Source organism: Pseudochaenichthys georgianus, unplaced genomic scaffold (assembly GCF_902827115.2).
Source record: "Pseudochaenichthys georgianus unplaced genomic scaffold, fPseGeo1.2 scaffold_151_arrow_ctg1, whole genome shotgun sequence".
NCBI classification, from domain to species: Eukaryota; Metazoa; Chordata; class Actinopteri; order Perciformes; family Channichthyidae; genus Pseudochaenichthys; species Pseudochaenichthys georgianus.
In genome coordinates, this window is record NW_027262359.1 from 836,944 (window position 1) to 857,048 (window position 20,105).

Genomic DNA, 20,105 nt, shown 5'->3' on the forward strand with positions numbered 1-20,105 from the left:
CACATCAGTGCTGACACTGTTGGTTATTAATGAGCCACTTTTTAACACTGTGCTTGAATGTGTAGTAGGATGAGGACTCTCTCATTGGTTGTGGTATTGAATTCCATTGATGGGATGCGTGGAATGAAAGACAGCCGGGCTGAATGGGATGGTGCAGTCTCCCCTAGCCGCACCTCGAGTAGCCCTGGTTGAGGTGGACTTTAGGCTGATGCAGCCAGAGGAGGAGGAGCCAACCCACGAGTGATCTTATAAACTAAGCAGATGTTTTTGTAAACTATGAGATTTTCCCAGCTGAACAGATTATACTTTTTAACAATTTGACAATAATGATACTGGAATGGCTTTTTGTCTCGTGTTCTGAGTGCTTGTTTATACAGTGATTCCAGTGGCCTTAGAGCTGTAGAGTGTGCATTAGACCAGCTGATCAGACAGTAGCAGATGTGGGAGAGGACCATTGAGTGAAGGTATAGCTTAGCTGCTGCAGATGATAGGAAGTTTCTAATGTATCTGTAATTTGACAGATTGCACTTTACTTTATTGCAGACCTTTTTTATATGGGTTTTTAAATTGAGGTTTGTGTCAATATGTACTCCTCAGTACTTGTACTTGAAACAACTGTGTCATCAGCATACATTAATACATCACATTCTTCTCCACACACAGAAGGCAGATCATTTATGTACATACTAACCAGGATTGGGCCCAATTAGTGCTGCGTACCTGGACTCACATTCAGGTTCAGGTCCGGACTCAAGTCCACAGGTTCAGGTTCAGGTACGGACTTATAAGTCCGGACCTGAACCCATGTCTTGTGTCAAGTTGTGTGAGTAACTAAAGTGAGCTAATTATCAATTGAAAATTAACAATAATCAACTCAAATTCAAACTCGTCAGGTTTATTGTGCTCCCTTCCAACTTGTGTCTAGATTTCTCTACAAAGTACAAATGTAAAAAAAACACTTTTTGCCACTTGGTCTACAAATGACTTATGACGGCAACTACAGTGAACGACTACAAAGTTCAAACATTTATTTCATTTACCAAACTAAAGTAACCAAACAGTCCCTGAGCTGACTGAGCCTAAATCCCTAAAGCGTTGCTGAAAGATAGAGTGGAGAGTAGACTATACGCATTACACTGTTACACACCTACTATACAGCATACACTGTAGTGACTGAACAGTCAGAGTGTACTGTACTGTCTGTACACCATGTCTTTTCTACAACTCTACATGTGTACATTATACAGTACATACTACATACATAGTGATGTACATACATACTGTTAGAAATTAAAATCAATGTTGATGTGGCGTAATTTTGAATTAAATACACTATTTAATTTAAATCAGTTTTATTCTGAAAAAAACGGAAGTTCACACTATTTACTTAATACTTTTATTCTGAAAATTCTTCACTTCCGGTTAGCATTAGCATGTGGCGAAATGCTACGTTTTCAAACCGTGAATCGAAGGTGAAATGACATGTGATGTTGTACACTGAGCACACTGGGATTAGCACTCATTTATTGACGCTGAATAACGTTTATCAGGGAATGTTTAAATAACCACAGACACCAGAATATACGTAAGTGCTAGTTTTTTTGCAAGTCCAAGTACCGGTTCCCGACGTTCCGGTTTTAACCGGACTTGAACCGAAACTTTTTACAAGTCCAGTACCGGTTCGGCTTGCCGGTACCCAGCACTAGGCCCAATACAGAGCCCTGCGGTACTCCAGTTGACAAACACTAGACTTATGGTTCTCAATTTGAACACATTGGGAATGGGATGAAAGATACGAATTAAAGAGGTTGGTGAATTCTATAGAGTATTTTTTGCAATAAGATGTTGTGATTAACAGTGTGAAAAGCTTTCCGTAAGTCAAGGAACACGGCCCCCGCAACCCCACCCCTGTCCATTGATGCCTTATCTTTCTCCACGAAGAAGCATGTCGCTGTTTCTGTTGAGTGATTAGCCCTGAATCCAAATTGCATTGGATGCAGTGGAAAGGAGCTGTTGTTGAGATGATTGATGAGTTGTTTGGAAATCAATTCAAATACCTTGGATACTATGAGTAAGATACTGATGGGCCTATAGTTGGATGTCATGAGAGGGTCCCCACCATAGTTATCAAGAACACAAAACAGTTTTTTAGCCCCTCTGTCCTGGGGGTTGTCAACATGGATGTTAAAATCATGTGTGGGTGCACACTTACATTCTCTGTCTTACTGTTACATAAATCCCATGAATGTATGAGATTAAATTAGCTTCATTATATCTCAGTGATTAAGTGAGTAATAAAGTTTCTATCGGGTGACTAGACGGTGATCGCGGAAGCTTTTTTCCTCCGGCGGGGTTTGGAGGAACGGAGAGGAGACGGTGATTTCCTCCTGCCTTCACAAACTTTACACACGTATATATCGTCTGAAAATTGCTAGAGGACATCCATACTCTGCAATCCAAGACTTAATTAAATCCACCAAAAACCTGACATGATTGTAACTGATTATTTTTGAAAAACATAAATCCCTGTGTCTCTGAGCCGCAGCGACACGGAGTGATTTAGAGCGGGTCCTGCTGCTGTTGGTTCTGGACAGGTGTTCTTGTGTTGGTGGATAAAGCAGACTGCTCCGTGTTTGGTGTTGATGTGCCGCTGTCACGTCTGTTCCCTGATCTCTGCGTCACCGACCGATTTGATATTAAAGTGACAGAAAAAAAAAAGTTATAGTAAAGCCGCGGAGGGAAAATCAGGAAGCAACATTACTACGCTATAATCGATTATCTTCCGTCACTGCATCGATACCGAATCGTCCACGTCCGCATCACAATGCATCGTAGAAACGATTATTTTCAACACCCCTACTGTATACCAGAGGTGGGAGTAAGTCATACATGTGCAAGTCTCAAGTTACTGGGGTGAGAGTCAAGCAAGTCAAGTCTTACAAAATCCTGATGAATAACCCCAGTTTAAATCAGTTAAAAGACAGTGGTTATGAAACTAGCGTTTTATTTTCAACATTAACAACAATGGAGAGTGGAGCTCTGAAATCATAAATCAGGTAATAGGGGGAATAATTGTGTGTGTGTGTGTGTGTGTGTGTGTGTGTGTGTGTGTGTGTGTGTGTGTGTGTGTGTGTGTGTGTGTGTGTGTGTGTGTGTGTGTGTGTGTGTGTGTGTGTGTGTGTGTGTGTGTGTGTGTGTGTGTGTGTGTGTGTGTGTGTGTGTGTGTGTGTGTGTGTGTGTGTGTGTGTGTGTGTGTGTGTGTGTGTGTGTGTGTGTGTGTGTGTGTGTGTGTGTGTGTGTGTGTGTGTGTGTGTGTGTGTGTGTGTGTGTGTGTGTGTGTGTGTGTGTGTGTGTAGAAGTGCATGCGTGTGTGTGTGTGTAGAAGTGCGTGTGGTTAAAACGTAGCAGCCTGCGGTCGCTCGTTAGCTGTTCTAATGAAGGTAAACACAGTGAAGGCACAGCTCTTTGCAGCTGGTGCTGCTCTTCTCAGATTCTGCTGAGTTACACGTTACTGCCTCCTGGTGCTGCAGAGATTTCATGAAGTGAAGGAGGGTTTTCTTCTATGAAGCAGCTGTGGGCAGCAGATACTGTGAGAGTCAGACATGAATACATAGGTCAAGGCAGACTGGTTCACAGACTCTCCTGTTTTGCCGATCCGGTGCTTGAACAAATAACTCTACACCCCTGGCCGAAATGTCCCTAAAATGAAGTCCGATTTTGAAATATATCTCAAATAATGTATGTATTTCCCCACATAAACATAACAGTCTGCAATGAAACGGCCGTCTCCTGTGCGCTCCACTTCCTACTTTCTCCTGTGAATGAGAAGTGACTTTCTCACTTTTTTTCTTTCATTGCCCTCTAGGGGCTTCTAATAAACACAAACAGTTGATAAGTAGTATTTTGTTAACTCAAGGTTTATATTAAAGGGGACCTATCATGCAAAATTCACTTTCGTACGTCTTTTATACATGAATATGTGTCCCCGGTGTTCTAGGGAACTCACCAAGTGTCAGAAAACACAACCCTCTCTATTTTCCTCCATACCCAAATCTCTAAAAAAGGGGCTACAACGGATCTGATACAGACTGATCCAGATTTGAACACTTTACTGACATCAGTCAATTCTCCACCTATCAGGGGAATGAGAGGTTGGGCCACTTACAGGCCTGGCATATGTACCATTGCCGCTCGAAAGCACTGGAGACGCTGTAGTACATATGCCAGGCCTGTAAGTGGCGCTGTAGTCTGCCACAAAAGCAGCGAAGAAGACTTCCCTTGCATGGTTGCCATGGTTGCCCTTCTGTTTATTCTCCGCTGTGGCTCTTTTTCTCCGTCCCCGAGGCAAGCGTTTGCGCCTCCTGCTTTAAAACAAATGTATAATGACTCTATATAATTACATGTAAGAACACTGACAGGCTGATCAGGAGCCCGACGCGGAGCGGAGGGATCTAGATCGGCATGAAGGCACATTATGCAATGTGCACATTAGCCCGCTTATTACACGGCCACATTCTCAACAAAGTAACGACATGACTCCCAATATTAATTGAAATGCTTTTATGGATTTAGAAAAGGATTTTATTGATTTAAAAAATAGTTGTATTGATTTAAATTTACATGCATCCGCTAAGAGAAATAGTCTGTTGTTACCGTTTGATCTAACGTAGCAACTGCAGGAACTGCTTCAATAGCGCTTTTGAGGAGCTTTTTGTTTGCTTTAAAAGTAGCACAATTCATTATGTCAAACGTTGGAAAGTATCTAGATATCCCTGCCCTGATGCCAAAGGAACTGCACACTGAATATGTGTCGCCGTTTGATGTCTGTCTGGACCGCTGCGTAAAAAGGAGGGTTTCTGCCCCGTTACTTCTCTTCTTACTTCTATAAGAATAAAACACGGTGGACGGAGATCTCTTTTTCTCCCTCTCTTCTCCCCGCTGCAGCCCTGCAGCTGATCTCAGAGCAAGCTCCCCTCTCCTGCATGGGGGCGTGGTCAGCTGCAGGGGGGCGTGGTCAGCTGCAGCTCACAGAATCAGCCCCTGCAAAAACAGCGCTGGAGAGAACAAATAGAGCGAAATGAGGCGTGGCTAAAATGCAGCATCTTTTTGGTATTTTGAAAAAGATACTATATTTATATACTTTATATAGGTATGGCCCTACAATATATTGTTCAAATATAGCATGATAGGTCCACTTGAAGTGAGTTTTTATTGTGTTAACTTGTGTATTTATGCATTTTAGATTAACTTTCTCTCTTTCTCTGTCCGTCTGTTCTAGAAACCAAAAGGAAGAGGGAGACGTCACAGCTGTCAGCAATGTGACAAATCCTTCACAACATCTGGAACTTTAAAGAGCCACCTGCGTATTCACACAGGAGAAAAACCGTACAGCTGTGAAGAGTGTGGGACAACTTTCACTCAATCAGGTCATCTCAAATCACATCAACGTATTCATACTGGAGAAAAACCTTACAGCTGTGAAGAGTGTGGGACAACTTTCACTAGATCAGGTCATCTCAAAAGACATCAACGTATTCACACAGGAGAAAAACCTTACAGCTGTGAAGAGTGTGGGACAACTTTCACTACATCAGGTACTCTCAAAGCACATCAACGTATTCATACTGGAGAAAAACCTTACAGCTGTGAAGAGTGTGGGACAACTTTCACTACATCAGGTGCGCTCAAATCCCATCAACGTATTCATACAGGAGAAAAACCGTACTGGTGTGAAGAGTGTGGGACAACTTTCACTACATCAAGTAATCTCAAAACACATCACCGTATTCACACTGGAGAAAAACCGTACTGGTGTGAAGAGTGTGGGAACACTTTCACAACATCAAGTAATCTCAAATCACATCAACGTATTCATACAGGAGAAAAACCGTACTGGTCTGAAGAGTGTGGGAAAACTTTCACTCAATCAGGTGATCTCAAATCACATCTTTGTGTTCACACGGGAGAAAAACCATAGTGGTTTTAAGAGTGTCGGAGCCGCAATTAAGCATATTTAGTTTTTTCACAGTTTACAATAAACAATTCCCATCTATAGGCCTTGTATTGGGTAATCCTTTTTTCCATTACAGATCCCATCCCAACAGCGCCATCTGTTGACGTAACGTCAGAATTGACAGGCATAATGTTCACTGTTCCTTTAAGTTTCGTTTTCTGGCTGTCCGTCTGCCGACAGCTGTTTCAACATACGATCCAGTTTGAATGCTGCTCATACCCGGCCGCTTTCCCAGCCTTGGCTCTCGGCCTCTCCTTTCGCCTCTTTATGAGCGCAGGTGGTGACAATCTCCAGCTGATTGTGGCGTGTTGTCCAGCTGATCCGGGATGACGGTGTCGGTTGTGAAGTAATCCAATTGTTTGTCCGGTGAAAACAATCCTTAATCCAATGCGATATGTTTCTTATTGTCCAGTTTCACTCAGACTATGATTCTACTTAATGTAATGGCAGTTTAAATGTTCCAGTGTTCTATATCTTTTTGCCATTACTTCACAGGAGGGTTTAGAGTGATCCTGACGCAGACACAAACATATGAAGTTCCGGTCTTTTGCTGCCGTTTTAGAATGATGTTTTATTGCTTTACATACCAAGGTTTAAGTACACGGTGTCAATAGTTGTAGTATGAGCATCTGCTGGGGCTGGGCTGGCTGTCTGGTATAATCGGTATGCTCTTCCTCCTGTGACCTATGACCCCTTTTATACACCCCGCCACCAAGTGTTCTAAAATAATATTGCACTATACATATAAATAAGGTAAACTGAGACACCAACAACACCCATAAAATGGCTCCTACAAAGAGTGTGGGAAAACCTTTTCTTAAAGTATTCACCTTAAAGTCCATGAGCGAGTTTCACTGTTCACATGCTTCATGTATCTGGAACATATTTACGATGTTTTCAGTTTGACTATTCTCTTGTTGAAATGATCAGACTATCAAAAATAAAATGGCCTTAGAAACGGACTCGTCACCCTGCATATTTGTTGTGTTTTGCAGCATATTATAAACATGTCATTCCCTTATCTTCTGTTGAGAACTTCAAAGTATGAAGTAAATACTTTAAACGAAAGTTAATTATAAATCATATATGATCAATCATATTCTTGTATGAACCCATAATGAGAATGCTTCTTGATGGTTTTTGAATATGTAGGTATGCTTACAATTTTAGTTGTTGCTGTTTTATAACTTTGCGTTTTCAAAAGAGGGTGTTGAGAGCTTCATAGTATGAAGTAAATACTTAAAACGAAAGTTAGTTATAATCAATTATATTCTTGTATAACCCACAATGAAAATGCTTCATATTTTAGGTTTTTCTATATTTACAGCATAAACAAAACAAAGTGGTTTGTTAAGTTGAGTGTAAGGCCTATGATTTATGCCCTGCTCTCTGATAAGAGAGTGGGCAGGTTCTTTCCTCTCCTCTCACAGCAGGGAGGGGGGCTCCAGACTTAAGCAGAAACACATGGAGGCCTCAAAAAGGTGGTTATGTCATAGTCATAGAATATGTCCAGTCATGTTTTGTTTTACACAAACTTGGGAAGGTGTGTCTTATGCCAGAGCCAATAGAATATGTTGGTTGGGTATAGAGGAGGTGTTTGTGGGTTTTCTATCCGGTTTTTTGAGCATAAAAAGACTGGCTTTTTTGGATTTCGTCGGGGAGAGAGGGGGAAACCCCTGGTATACTCTCTCCCGGTAGGCTCTTTGTTGACAACTTCAGTCACAGTGCCTCAAGTGAAGCCAAGTCCTGGACCCAGGAAACCTGTGCAGCATGAAGCCAGCGGCTGAGTCACCTGTACCCCTGCCAGTGGAGGATGATGTTTCTTCCAGCTCTGAGGGACAGGCTGCATCTCTACCCGCTGAGCCACTCCGATCGCAGTGGATTTCCCAAAAAGGGACGACGACTACCTGATAACTGCATGGTCAGACATCAGACGCCAGGTAGCAGCAGCCCTACCTACCCCTGACACTGGTCCACTTCACTACGTGGGTCCACGTCAGCCACTGCAAGGTCGTAGTCACAGGCCAGGAGAGACGGTAGAAACAGATGACAACAAGTGACGTGCCAAGTCACCACCAGCACCACACTCACACTGCACACACAGGATGCCATGAGCGAGTGCCAGCTAAGCTGTTTCATATGCTTCTGGTTCCTCGTTTGTGCTATCATTGTGTGGGGCCTCATTGACCTTGTCACAAAGTCATGAGCGATTATTGACGAAGTCTAAAAAATCCACAACAACTGTCGACCGAGTTATGTGGCTTTCGTTTGGAGGTGTCATCCAGGGAGGAACCTCAACCCCTCCATGGTCAGGGTCAAGGATTTACATCAGATAGCAACATGGATTTAGGAGTCTACACTGGAACAACAGATACTGTAGGCCCCCCGCTCCTGCAAGTGTCAGGCCGTGTGGGGGTGCGTACAAATCTATGATCATCATGACTCTTTTTACTCGGGTGCCTGACCTATGTGATGACGAGAACATTCCAGTGAGGTACTATGTTTTCGGCGTTCTTCACACCAGGTTCATCAAAAGGTCGTCCTGATTACACATGCTGAAGAACTTTTCATGATATTGATGCTTGAAGTTTTACGGATGTAATATGTATGTGTTTTTACGATTTTATCTGTTGCTGTTTGATAACTTTGCGTTTTAAAAAGAGGGTGTTGAGAACTTCATAGTATGAAGTAAATACTTAAAACGACAGTTAATTATAAATCATATATGATCAATCATATTCTTGTATGAACCCATAGTGAGAATGCTTCTTGATGGTTTTTGAATATGTATGTATGCTTACAATTTTAGTTGGTGCTGTTTGATAACTTTGCGTTTTAAAAAGAGGGTGTTGAGAACTTCAAAGTATGAAGTAAATACTTAAAATGAAAGTTAGTTATAATCAAATATAATCAATTATATTCTTGTATAACCCACAATGAAAATGCTTCATATTTTAGGTTTTTCTATATTTACAGCATAAACAAAACAAAGTGGTTTGTTAAGTTGAGTGTAAGGCCTATGATTTATGCCCTGCTCTCTGATAAGAGAGTGGGCAGGTTCTTTCCTCTCCTCTCACAGCAGGGAGGGGGGCTCCAGACTTAAGCAGAAACACATGGAGGCCTCAAAAAGGTGGTTATGTCATAGTCATAGAATATGTCCAGTCATGTTTTGTTTTACACAAACTAGGGAAGGTGTGTCTTATGCCAGAGCCAATAGAATATGTTGGTTGGGTATAGAGGAGGTGTTTGTGGGTTTTCTATCCGGTTTTTTGAGCATAAAAAGACTGGCTTTTTTGGATTTCGTCGGGGAGAGAGGGGGAAACCCCTGGTATACTCTCTCCCGGTAGGCTCTGTCTTTCAGAGCTGGGTTAATAGCTCTCGGTAAGGTTCTCTCAAACTTGGTAAATATCTCTTGATTTTCTTCATTGAAAGCTGAGTGAATGTCTTGGTTGAAATGCTGAGTGAATTTCTTTGTAACCGGAATCCATACATGGGTTTTATGCTGGTAGTTAATAGAACGATCCGGAATATATGATTTTATGCCGCAAGTTGCTATAACGACCGGAATCCATACATGGGTTTTATGCTGGTAGTTAATAGAACGATCCGGAATATATGATTTTATGCCGGAAGTTGCTATAACGACCGGAATCCATACATGGGTTTTATGCTGGTAGTTAATAGAACGATCCGGAATATATGATTTTATGCCGGAAGTTGCTATAACGACCGGAATCCATACATGGGTTTTATGCTGGTAGTTAATAGAACGATCCGGAATATATGATTTCATGCCGGAAGTTGCTATAACAACCGGAATCCATACATGGACTTTTGAATGAATATGAATTAAGGTTTTAGATAAAAAATATATAACCCCATTTTGATATGTTTTGTATGATTATAATGTGTTAAAAGGTAAAGACTCTGTACTGGTTTGGACCTATTTTTTCTTCAAATAAACTGATCTCACCTTTTGGATTGGGACAATAAAAGGGAAAATCTGTGCTCTCCTCTCCTGCTTCAAAGGTAAGATTGCACCCTGCCACACACATGTTTAGGTAGGAACACACCCCATTTACTGATACCAAAATCCTTCGGGATCGCTTAAACAGATTAAAAAGAGTTGTCTGAATTGAAACAGCAGTTAATTGAACCTGGTTCTTTGGGGAGTTAATAGAGGTGAGATCTTGCTGACGTTTGGTGGATCTGAGCCAAGCAGTAAACTTACATAGACTCAGTAACTTCGGTTGGGTCAATTAGTGAGGTCAGAGTAATTTACCGGAATGAATTAATCGGGGCCTCACCTAGAACTCTAAACACTTCAAATACCCCAGGTTGTGTAGTGATGTATTTGAGGTGTACTGTCCACGTCGCAGACCTGAAGTCGTGCAGTCAATGTATGCCAAGTGTACAGGACCTTGGTCTCTGAGACTCAAAAAAGCCTTTCTCGCCTACCTGTCCACTTTGCAGACCTGAGATCCTGCAGTCATTTCTCAAAGATGGTGTGGCATATAGGGAGGTGCAATCTTCTGATGGTATATGTCTCGTTCACACCGCCGGGACTACTCAGTGCCGGGAACTCTTTTGGTACTTTTTAGTCCCTGCTAGAGAGGTGGTACGAACCTGGTGACAAAAGAGTGCCAATTTCTATTCTATTTCTATTGGCTGGGCGAATTGCAAACCACACCCCGTTAGACTCTGAATTTGTTTTGTTAGGCAGCCATTTTTTTCCTCGCTACAAAACCACATCCACACCTGAGCGATTAGTTTTTTTGTACTTTAAAGCAGTTATGACCACACGTACTACAACACCGGAGCGGTGGAATGATGAGGAAGTGTCGGCGCTTCTGGCAATTTACTCCAAGGACGGGATGCAGCAGCTTCTACAGAAAGCAGTTCCCAACTCCAAATGTTTTGAGCGATGTTCGCTACTTGAGCTGGGAATCGTGCACAGTGCACACGGATGCCGGGTAAAAATACTGACACCTAACTTGCACTAAGGTGTGTCTGCTGCTATATATATTGCCACTGTTACATTGTTTTGAAACTACTTACACTTTATTTTACATTTCACACTGTTATTTAACTTCAATTTACATGCATACGACACACCTGGAACAGCATGATGCCGTTATTGTTATGTCTTGACTGTGCAATAAAACAAACAAACTGGCGAAGCTTTATTTATTGTGTCCCACCCCAAATTTGCAGAATAGAAGAATGTGAGAGCAGACAGGTGTCGGTGGTTGAATTTATCAGAAACACAAGTCTTACACACATAAACACAAGTAATTTATCATGTCATTTGTTTTAGATAAATAAGGGAAAAACACCAAACAAGGGTTGATGTCCTTTTCCAAAATCAGCCTGAGGGGGTAATATATAATAAATACATAAAGATAAAGTCCATTGTTATAATGGGGTATTTTATTTGTAAATTACCCTTATGACTCCATCATGTCTGAGGTCGGAAAGTAAACAAACGCCTCATACAGCGGATGGGCTTTATACCCCCTCCCCCCCCCGTGCAGTTCTTCTTCTCTCGTTTTTTTGTTGTACTCGCCGTGAAGTGGTTTTGCGGCCTGCCAGTAAACCCAGAGAAGAAGAAGACGAAGTGACGTCAGCGTAATCGTGCCTCAGGGAAAGTACTGCGGTGTGAATGCGATTGGCACTAGACCCCTGGCGGATTTAGTGCCGTGGTACTTTAGTGCCGGCACTAAAGTACCGCAAGTCCTGCGGTGTGAAAGCGGCTATGGACCGTATTATAGTGGACATCTGCAACCCTAGAAAACAAGATGACATTAGGATAATCAATGTATACAACCCATGTCCAAATCTAACCACTGATATATTAAAAGAATTAGCAGAAAATAAACATAGGGAGGAAGTTTGGTGTGGTGATTTCAATGCACACAACCGTCTATGGGCAGCAACCATACAGACAGTAACGGAAACATAGTGTAAGAAATGCTGGAGGAAAGAACACTAGTATGCCTTAATGATGGACATGGCACAAGAGTAGATGTTCACAGGGGAAAGTCTCATGCCTGGATCTGACATTAGTGTCAAACTGTTTGGTTCATGTGAATGGTTTGTTTTGAATAACTCCACTTTAGGAAGTGACCATTATCCAGTGCTTCCTAAAATGAATAATAATGTATATATGCAGGAAGGAGGTGTGATAACCAGGTGGTGCTTTGCTAAAGCTGATTGGGGGAAATGTAGGATATGGTGTGAGGAGTCGGTACACCTGCTAACATCAGAGGGAAGCATAGAGGTCATTACAAGCCACATAACGCAACATATACCAAATACAGCAGAGAACAGTATACCCAAAGCAACAACCAAGGGTATGAAGAAAGTGGTGCCATGGTGGAATGAGGAATGCAGCAGGGCTACTAAAGAGCGAAACGATGCACTTAGAGAATTAAAGAAACATGACACAAAAATAATGCAGACGCACAGGATCACTCCAATGTAACGTAATGCCCTTCCCTTTTTAGACATCATAGTAAACCAAGTGCAATCAAGCTGGGTTTGCACATGTACAGACAATTGGGGCTTTGTTTAAAACATGTTGTGGTTTGTGTTCCAGCTGTCAATCAGCTGGGCGTAGCGTGTCCATTGCAGCCTGTGCATTTCAAGCAGCAGCAACTCTATCCACCTTGTCAAATGAAATAAAACAAATGTGTTGTGTTATATCAGCTGCACAATTGGCCGAAAATATATGGTGCGGTTCTAAGGGGGGCCAGTAACACTGACCTTGGACCCCCTGTGGCCCCCTGGAAATGAAAAGTTTATGATTAAACGTTATTTGTCATTGTTGGAGCCAGTATTTTGATTTTATAAGAAAGGCCACCTAATTGTGATGTCTGTAGTCAACGCACTATAAAGGACTACAATTCCCACGGCGCCTGCGCTAAAGCCACAGTGATGGGCAACCTGTTGGAGAGACGCCGTCGAGGAACAGTTTTAACCATACACGTGCACAAATCGTACAAGTACCCTTTAAGTTATGAAGTTATAGAAGCCTTACCAAGAAGAAAGAATACCGTCGTTTGTTATTTGATTTGAGTTTTGCCTCTTTATTTTGAATATTGTAAAGGCCTCTTTTCTTTGTTGCTTGTGTAAAAGTTTGTTATTTTATTTTGTTCAAACACATCGCAACTTCATCCAAACCATCGGAGGCCGAGTAACTCTTCAACTGTAAGTAATATAAAGGAAAGAAAACGAGTTGGAAGTGTCTGTTTAGGCGTCTCGTGGGTTGATAGAAAAACAAGGGATGAAGCCACGACATTCTTTCTAGTCGGACCCATTAGAGCGTGAAAACTGTAACTATAAGTATCTGAAATAAATATGTACTGAAAGAATAACTGCATGCATTGTTTCTTATGCGCAATTACTTCATTCTGTCTTTGTCTTTTTCGTCCTGCATTTATTGGGCCCCCCTCAGAAAATAACTGCCCGCCAGTCAAATTCAACAACTTCAGTCTAATGCAAAAATAAATACATTTATGTCATCAAGTTTTTTTGATCTAGCACATTTTAACAAGGCAAGATGTTACTCCGCGGAAAGTGTTGCTCTATCTTTATGATACAAAACTAATCCCATAGAGGCAGGGATGCTAGTACTTACGTGTGTACCATGTCTCAACGACTCACAAAGTCAGGCTTTCAAAAGAAAGGAGAGAAAGACAAGAGAGAGGGACTAAAGGGCGACAGTATGTCACCCAGTTTTTCAAAACATTGAGTGAGTGTGGTCCATGAGTGGTGGAAATTAGTCTGTTAGCTAAGCGTAGTCCATTGTAAATAATCATTTTAATGTTTGCTGACATTAAAGGTGGGGAAAGTTTGAGAAACCGGCTCGAGATACGCTTTTTGTAATATTCCATGGAATACTCTTAACATCCCGATGGCAATGAATATCTGAAGTGCTTTGACAAAAAATCCATAAAAAAACGTCATCTGTGGAAACCGTGTGCACAAACTTATCTCGTGCCCTCATTGGTCATGTGCATGTTCGTGTGTGTTGGAGGAGGTGCTCTGTAAGGAAGTGGCAGATTTTCTCCGGTTTTGTATTTTCAAATTCTAGCGCACTCGAGCTGGTGTCTCCGAAATTACGAAATTAAATCATAACCACATAAATAAAGTACTCAAATGTCCCTTTAAGTACTGTTAATATCTTCACAGAAAATTCAGAGGAATCATGCATCTGCTGATGTAAATGACTATAGTACATAAACAATAGGATGCGGGTGGTGTCATATAACACACGTGGCCTACGTGTGGGGCACAGTGCTGGTGATAAAGCGAGGCGGCTGGTTGTTGATAAACTGTTGGAGGAATGTGATATTCTGTGTTTACAAGAGACATGGTTACCTAAGCAAGATTTGGAAAGGCTGAATACATTACATGCTAATTTTCATGGAGTTGGAGAGTCAACTACTGATCTCTGTGATAAAATTGCCCATGGCAGGATACCTGGTGGTGTGGCGATTCTCTGGAACAGTAAATATGATCCTTTGGTTACAGTGGTAAGATTGGACGTCGACTGGGCCATTGGTATAGAGATCAAGTATGAAAATAGGTCATTTATTATCATAAATATTTACACACCTTATGAATCATATGAAAATGAAGATGAATATCGCAATAGAATGGCATTTGTTAACGCATTCATTAAGGATAATGCCACAACCTGTGTGTATGTAGTGGGGGACTTGAATGCTGACATTTCGGATGTTAAATCTCTGTTTGGCAAATGTTTACTGCATTTTTGTAATGATAATAATCTCATACTGTCAAGTAAATCTCTTTTACCTGAGAAAAGCTTTACATATATTAGTGAAGCATGGCATACTGTGTCATGGCTAGATCACTGTATATGCACAGCTGATGCACACGCTTCTCTGGACAACATTGACATTTGTTATGAGTTGGCCACGGCAGATCACATTCCTTTTGTATTGACCCTAAATGTTGAAAATATTCCGGTGCTATCTGTTGATGACAATAAAACATACACAGGGAGGCTGGATTGGTCAAAGTTAAGTGAGAAGGATATTAATCACTACACCTCACTCACTGACAAATCATTAGACTTGGTTGTAATTCCTAGAGAAGCAATGCTGTGCAGTGACACCAACTGTAAAAATGCGCAGCATGGTAGTGATCTATGTTTTACATATGATCTTTACAACAGTAAGAAAAAGGAGCATAGTATAAAACCTGGATGGAATGAACATGTGTCTGAGCTTCACACTGCTGCGAGAGATGCTTTTAAATTGTGGGCCGAATCAGGAAGGCCGAGGCAGGGGTCTTTGTTTGAACATAAACAGTCCACCAATGCCAAATATAAGTATGCTGTCCGCTTCATTAAAAAAAGTGAGGACACAATGAGGGCTGACTCACTTGCCAGAAAGCTGCAAAACAATAGTTGCTATGATTTCTGGAAAGAGGTCAAAGTCATAAACAGCTGTAAGACTCCCTTACCGTCTTCCATTGAAGGAGTGTGTGGGTCAGGCAGCACCGCAGAACTGTGGCGACAACACTATTATGAGTTGTTCAACTGTGTTAAGAGTGATGCATTTGTGGTTGAAAAGGTTGACTCCACTGAAAACGTTACAGTTAGATCAGAGGAAGTCTACAACACTATAATGAAACTAGAAAATAACAACGCTTGTGGCCCGGATCTCATCTCAGCTGTACACTTAAAACATGCCAGTCTTAAGCTTGCTCCTCTTCTTGCTCTGTGTCTTACTGGTCAGGTATGGATTTACTTCCATTTTGGCCATTTTTGACACCAAGATGTCTGCTTGGAGCTGCGTACCTGGACTCACATTCAGGTTCAGGTCCGGACTCAAGTCCAGAGGTTCAGGTTCAGGTCCGGACTTATAAGTCCGGACCTGAACCCATGGCTTGTGTCAAGTTGTGTGAGTAACTAAAGTGAACTTATTGTGAGCTAATTATCAATAGTCTTTGTTTTATGTCCTTAGTCACATATGATTTATTACTTTCTTTTCTGGTTGACTTCCCTTGAGTTTGGTCTTATCCACTGGTATCATATTCACAACATTATGATCAGAGTTCAGTATTGGTGTCTGTATTTAGACACATAGGCTCCTTTATCATTAACAAAGCATTTGTCCAGGATAGTGTCTTTCTTGCTGTGATCCCTAACACACTGCTGGAACCCAGGTAACAGTCTCCAGGCGACATTGCTTCATGTCCCGAGCACTATTGCCGGTGCATCGGGGTGGCTGAGTTGCAGCTCGTGAACACAGTGTCCTCTGCCGCTGGGAGGCACGTAAACAACAAACAGTAAAATACACCCGAATTCTCGAGGCAGATAAAAGGGTCTTGACGTCATGCCGAGAATTTCTACGTTGGGATTGCAGGTTTTACATTTTACTGAGTATGATCGGCACCACAGATCATTAATATACACACAAATACCGCCTCCTCTGGTTTTCCCCGAGTTCGCATCCCTGTCTGCTCGAACAAGGGCGAGTCCGGGTCCTTCAAAGAGAGATTCAAGCATCGTAGATTGGAGCCATCTGCAGCTTTTCCGGAGTCATTTCTGTGGTTTAGTTATATTCTTATAAAAAAAGTGTACTCGTGTCAATAAAGGTTTTTTTAAAACACAACTGTTTCCGAGGTCGGTCTTATTTCTTAAGGTGGATTGAACCATGAGTGTGGAGTGACGTTGTATCTTTCATTTAAATGAACTGTAACCTTCACCCAGGTATGTAACAGCTGTTCTCAAATGAACACGTGAAGTAAAGTTTAATATTTATAGTTTTATAGATGTATAATGAGTTAGAATGAGGTGATCAACGTGAATGCTCAGGTTCCACCTTAACACGCAGACACATTGCTTCACCATGAGCAGAAACCTTTATATATACAGTCTATGGCAGAAACACTAAAACTCTTGTTAAGTTTCTCCATTGTTGTGTACAAGCTGGATAAAACGCCGGCTTGTTGTTGTTGTTCAGGAGTTGATCTGTCTCTGCCCCCGCCTCGACGTAAACGTGACATATGCGGTGCTTTTGCTCTGGCCGGACAATTTGTAGGTGCTTGAAACGAACCGGATTCCGGAGCTAAGAGGCCGCTCCGCTGCGGTGTGAAGAGGAAAACCCGGTGCTTTTCAAGCTCCAGCTCCGAACCGGCCATGAAACACCGTTGGTGTGAATGAGGTATCAGAGCCTCTCAGCCTGATACCTTGAGGGGGTTTCCCGACATGTTGTTGCAGTAAATGAAAGGGTGTTTCATGTTGTCGTTGCTGTGGACCTTCTTAATATCTTGGAAAATATCGTTTAATATTTTTTAATAGCCTTCATTTTCTCTAAATTGATCAACTTGTAATACTTTTTAAGACCCCACGGACACCCTGAATATTATTTTGAACACTTGGTGGTGGGGAAAAAAAGGATTACCCAACACAAGGCCAATAGATGGGAATTGTTTATTGTAAACTGTGAAAAAAACTAAATATGCTTAATTGCGTCTCCTACACTCTGAAACCCACTATGGTTTTTTTCCTGAGTGAACACGAAGATGTGATTTGAGACCATCTGATCTAGTGAAAGTTTTCCCACACTCTTCACAGCTGTAAGGTTTTTCTCCAGTGTGAATACGGTGATGTGTTTTGAGATCACCAGATCTAGTGAAAGTTTTCCCACACTCTTCACAGCTGTAAGGTTTTTCTCCAGTGTGAATACGGTGATGTGATTTGAGATCACCTGATGTAGTGAAAGTTTTCCCACACTCTTCACACCAGTAAGGTTTTTCTCCAGTGTGAATACGGTGATGTGATTTGAGATCACCTGATGTAGTGAAAGTTTTCCCACACTCTTCACACCAGTAAGGTTTTTCTCCAGTGTGAATACGGTGATGTCTTTTGAGAGCACCTGATGTAGTGAAAGTTGTCCCACACTCTTCACACCAGTAAGGTTTTTCTCCAGTATGAATACGTTGATGTCTTTTGAGATGACTTGATTTAGTGAAAGTTGTCCCACACTCTTCACAGCTGTAAGGTTTTTCTCCAGTATGAATACGGTGATGTATTTTGAGAGCACCTGATGTAGTGAAAGTTGTCCCACACTCTTCACAGCTGTAAGGTTTTTCTCCAGTATGAATACGTTGATGTGTTTTGAGAGCATCTGATCTAGTGAAAGTTGTCCCACACTCTTCACAGCTGTACGGTTTTTCTCCTGTGTGAATACGCAGGTGGCTCTTTAAATTTCCAGATGCCGTAAAGGATTTGTCACATTGCTGACAGCTGTGACGTCTCTCTCTTCCTTTCGGTTTCTAGAACAGACGGACAGAGAAAGAGAGAAAGTCAATCTAAAAAGCATAAATACACAAGTTAACACAATAAAAAGTCACTTAATATAAACCTTGATTTAACAAAATACTACTTTTCAACTGTTTGTCTTTATTATATTTGATACAGTAATACAGCAATATTCTAACCAAAGTATATACCAGAGGTGGGGGACTCGAGTCACATGACTTGACTCGAGTCACTTGACTTGCCTATTTTTGGACTTGAGACTTGCTTGACTAACATTGATAAAAGACTCGACTTGACTTTGACTTGGTATTCATGACCTGAGACTTAGGCTTGAGACAGATGACTCGAAAGGACTTTACTTTTTAAAATAGAATATTTGCATTTGTATTGTACGAAGCACCTAGAGGGCAATGAAAGAAAAAAAAGAGAGAGAAAGTATCTCGTTCGCAGGAGAAAGTAGGAAGTGGAGCACCCGTTTCATTGCAGACTGTTATGTTTATGTGGGGAAATACATACATTATTTGAGATATATTTCAAACTCGGACTTCATTTTAGGGACATTTCGGTCAGGGGTGTAGAGTTATTTGTTCAAGCACCGGATCGGCAAAACAGGAGAGTCTGTGAACCAGTCTGCCTTGACCTATGTATTCATGTCTGACTCTCACAGTATCTGCTGCACACAGCTGCTTCATAGAAGAAACCCTCCTTCACTTATTCCCACCTCTGGTATACAGGAGACAGAGGGAGACGGCATCCTGTCACTGCGAGTCTCAGTATGCTCCGTTCCTCTTGGGTTTTGTTTTTTTTGTCTAAACTTTGTCTAAACTTTGTTGTGTCTGTATGAAACGTCATTTTGAGACCATGCTTTTAGTCCTGTGGATTACATTGGCCTTCTGCAGACCATGTCTGGCCATTCAACTTTCCAAGACACACCTGAGTGACAGCACAGACAGGTATGGCGAGGAGCCCCGGCCTCTGCGCTGCTACAGCCGCGAGGCTATGCTAGGGCTACAATGCGATCGGCCTCCTACGAATACACCAAGCCATCTGTGCTCTTCGTTATTGGATGAAATCCCTCGGGAGCCGCTTAGAAACTCCAGGAAAAAGAGACAAGGAAGGAGGGGAGGCGTTCAGAATACGGCGGAGATTCAGCAGGCCACCACTTCCATCCATCATTCTCACAAACCCTGTAAACATGACGCAATGTCGCCTCGGAGACTGTTACCTGGGTTCCAGCAGTGGTTAGGGATCACGCAGGAAATACACTATCCTGGACAAATGTTTGTTAATGATAAAGGAGCCTATGTGTCTAAATACAGACCACCAATACTGACTCGGATCATAATGTTGTGAATATGATACCAGTGGATAAGACCAACTCAAGGGAACCAGAAAAGAAAGTAATAAATCATATGTGACTAAGGACATAAAACAAAGGACTACGGAGCACTTTGAACAGACAGAGAAAGAATTGAAAGTCCAAATTGAGGGAATCAAAAACACCACAGAGCTTTTGGGAAATGCTTTTAAAGCCAAAGACCCCAAAAAAGTGTGGGACACCATGAGAACCGTTGACAGGAATGACCTCTTCAGCTAAACCTATGTGACGGACAAGATATACTTGATTCCATACCAATTTGCCTATAAGCAAGGGGGTGGTACTGCTGCTGCTCTGGTTCAACATCATCACTAAACATTTAGATAAACGTCACACCTCTGCAAGAGCCCTCTTCCTAGACTTCTCAGCAGCAACACAATACAAGCAGATATCTTGGTGTCGAGAATGGCCAA

The 20,105-nt window shown here is 41.8% G+C and overlaps 1 protein-coding gene and 1 pseudogene across 1 annotated transcript in view; one reads left to right on the forward strand and one right to left on the reverse strand.

Moving 5' to 3' along the window:
- Positions 1-20,105, forward strand: part of LOC117441147 (zinc finger protein 721-like) — a 424,075-nt pseudogene that overhangs the window by 377,241 nt on the left and 26,729 nt on the right.
- LOC117441144 (zinc finger protein 420-like) overlaps positions 17,546-20,105 on the reverse strand; it is an 11,821-nt gene continuing 9,261 nt past the window's right edge. Inside the window, exon 6 of the mRNA XM_071202165.1 lies at positions 17,546-18,328. Coding sequence (XP_071058266.1) covers positions 17,546-18,328 — 783 coding nt within the window. The remainder of the gene's footprint in view (positions 18,329-20,105) is intronic.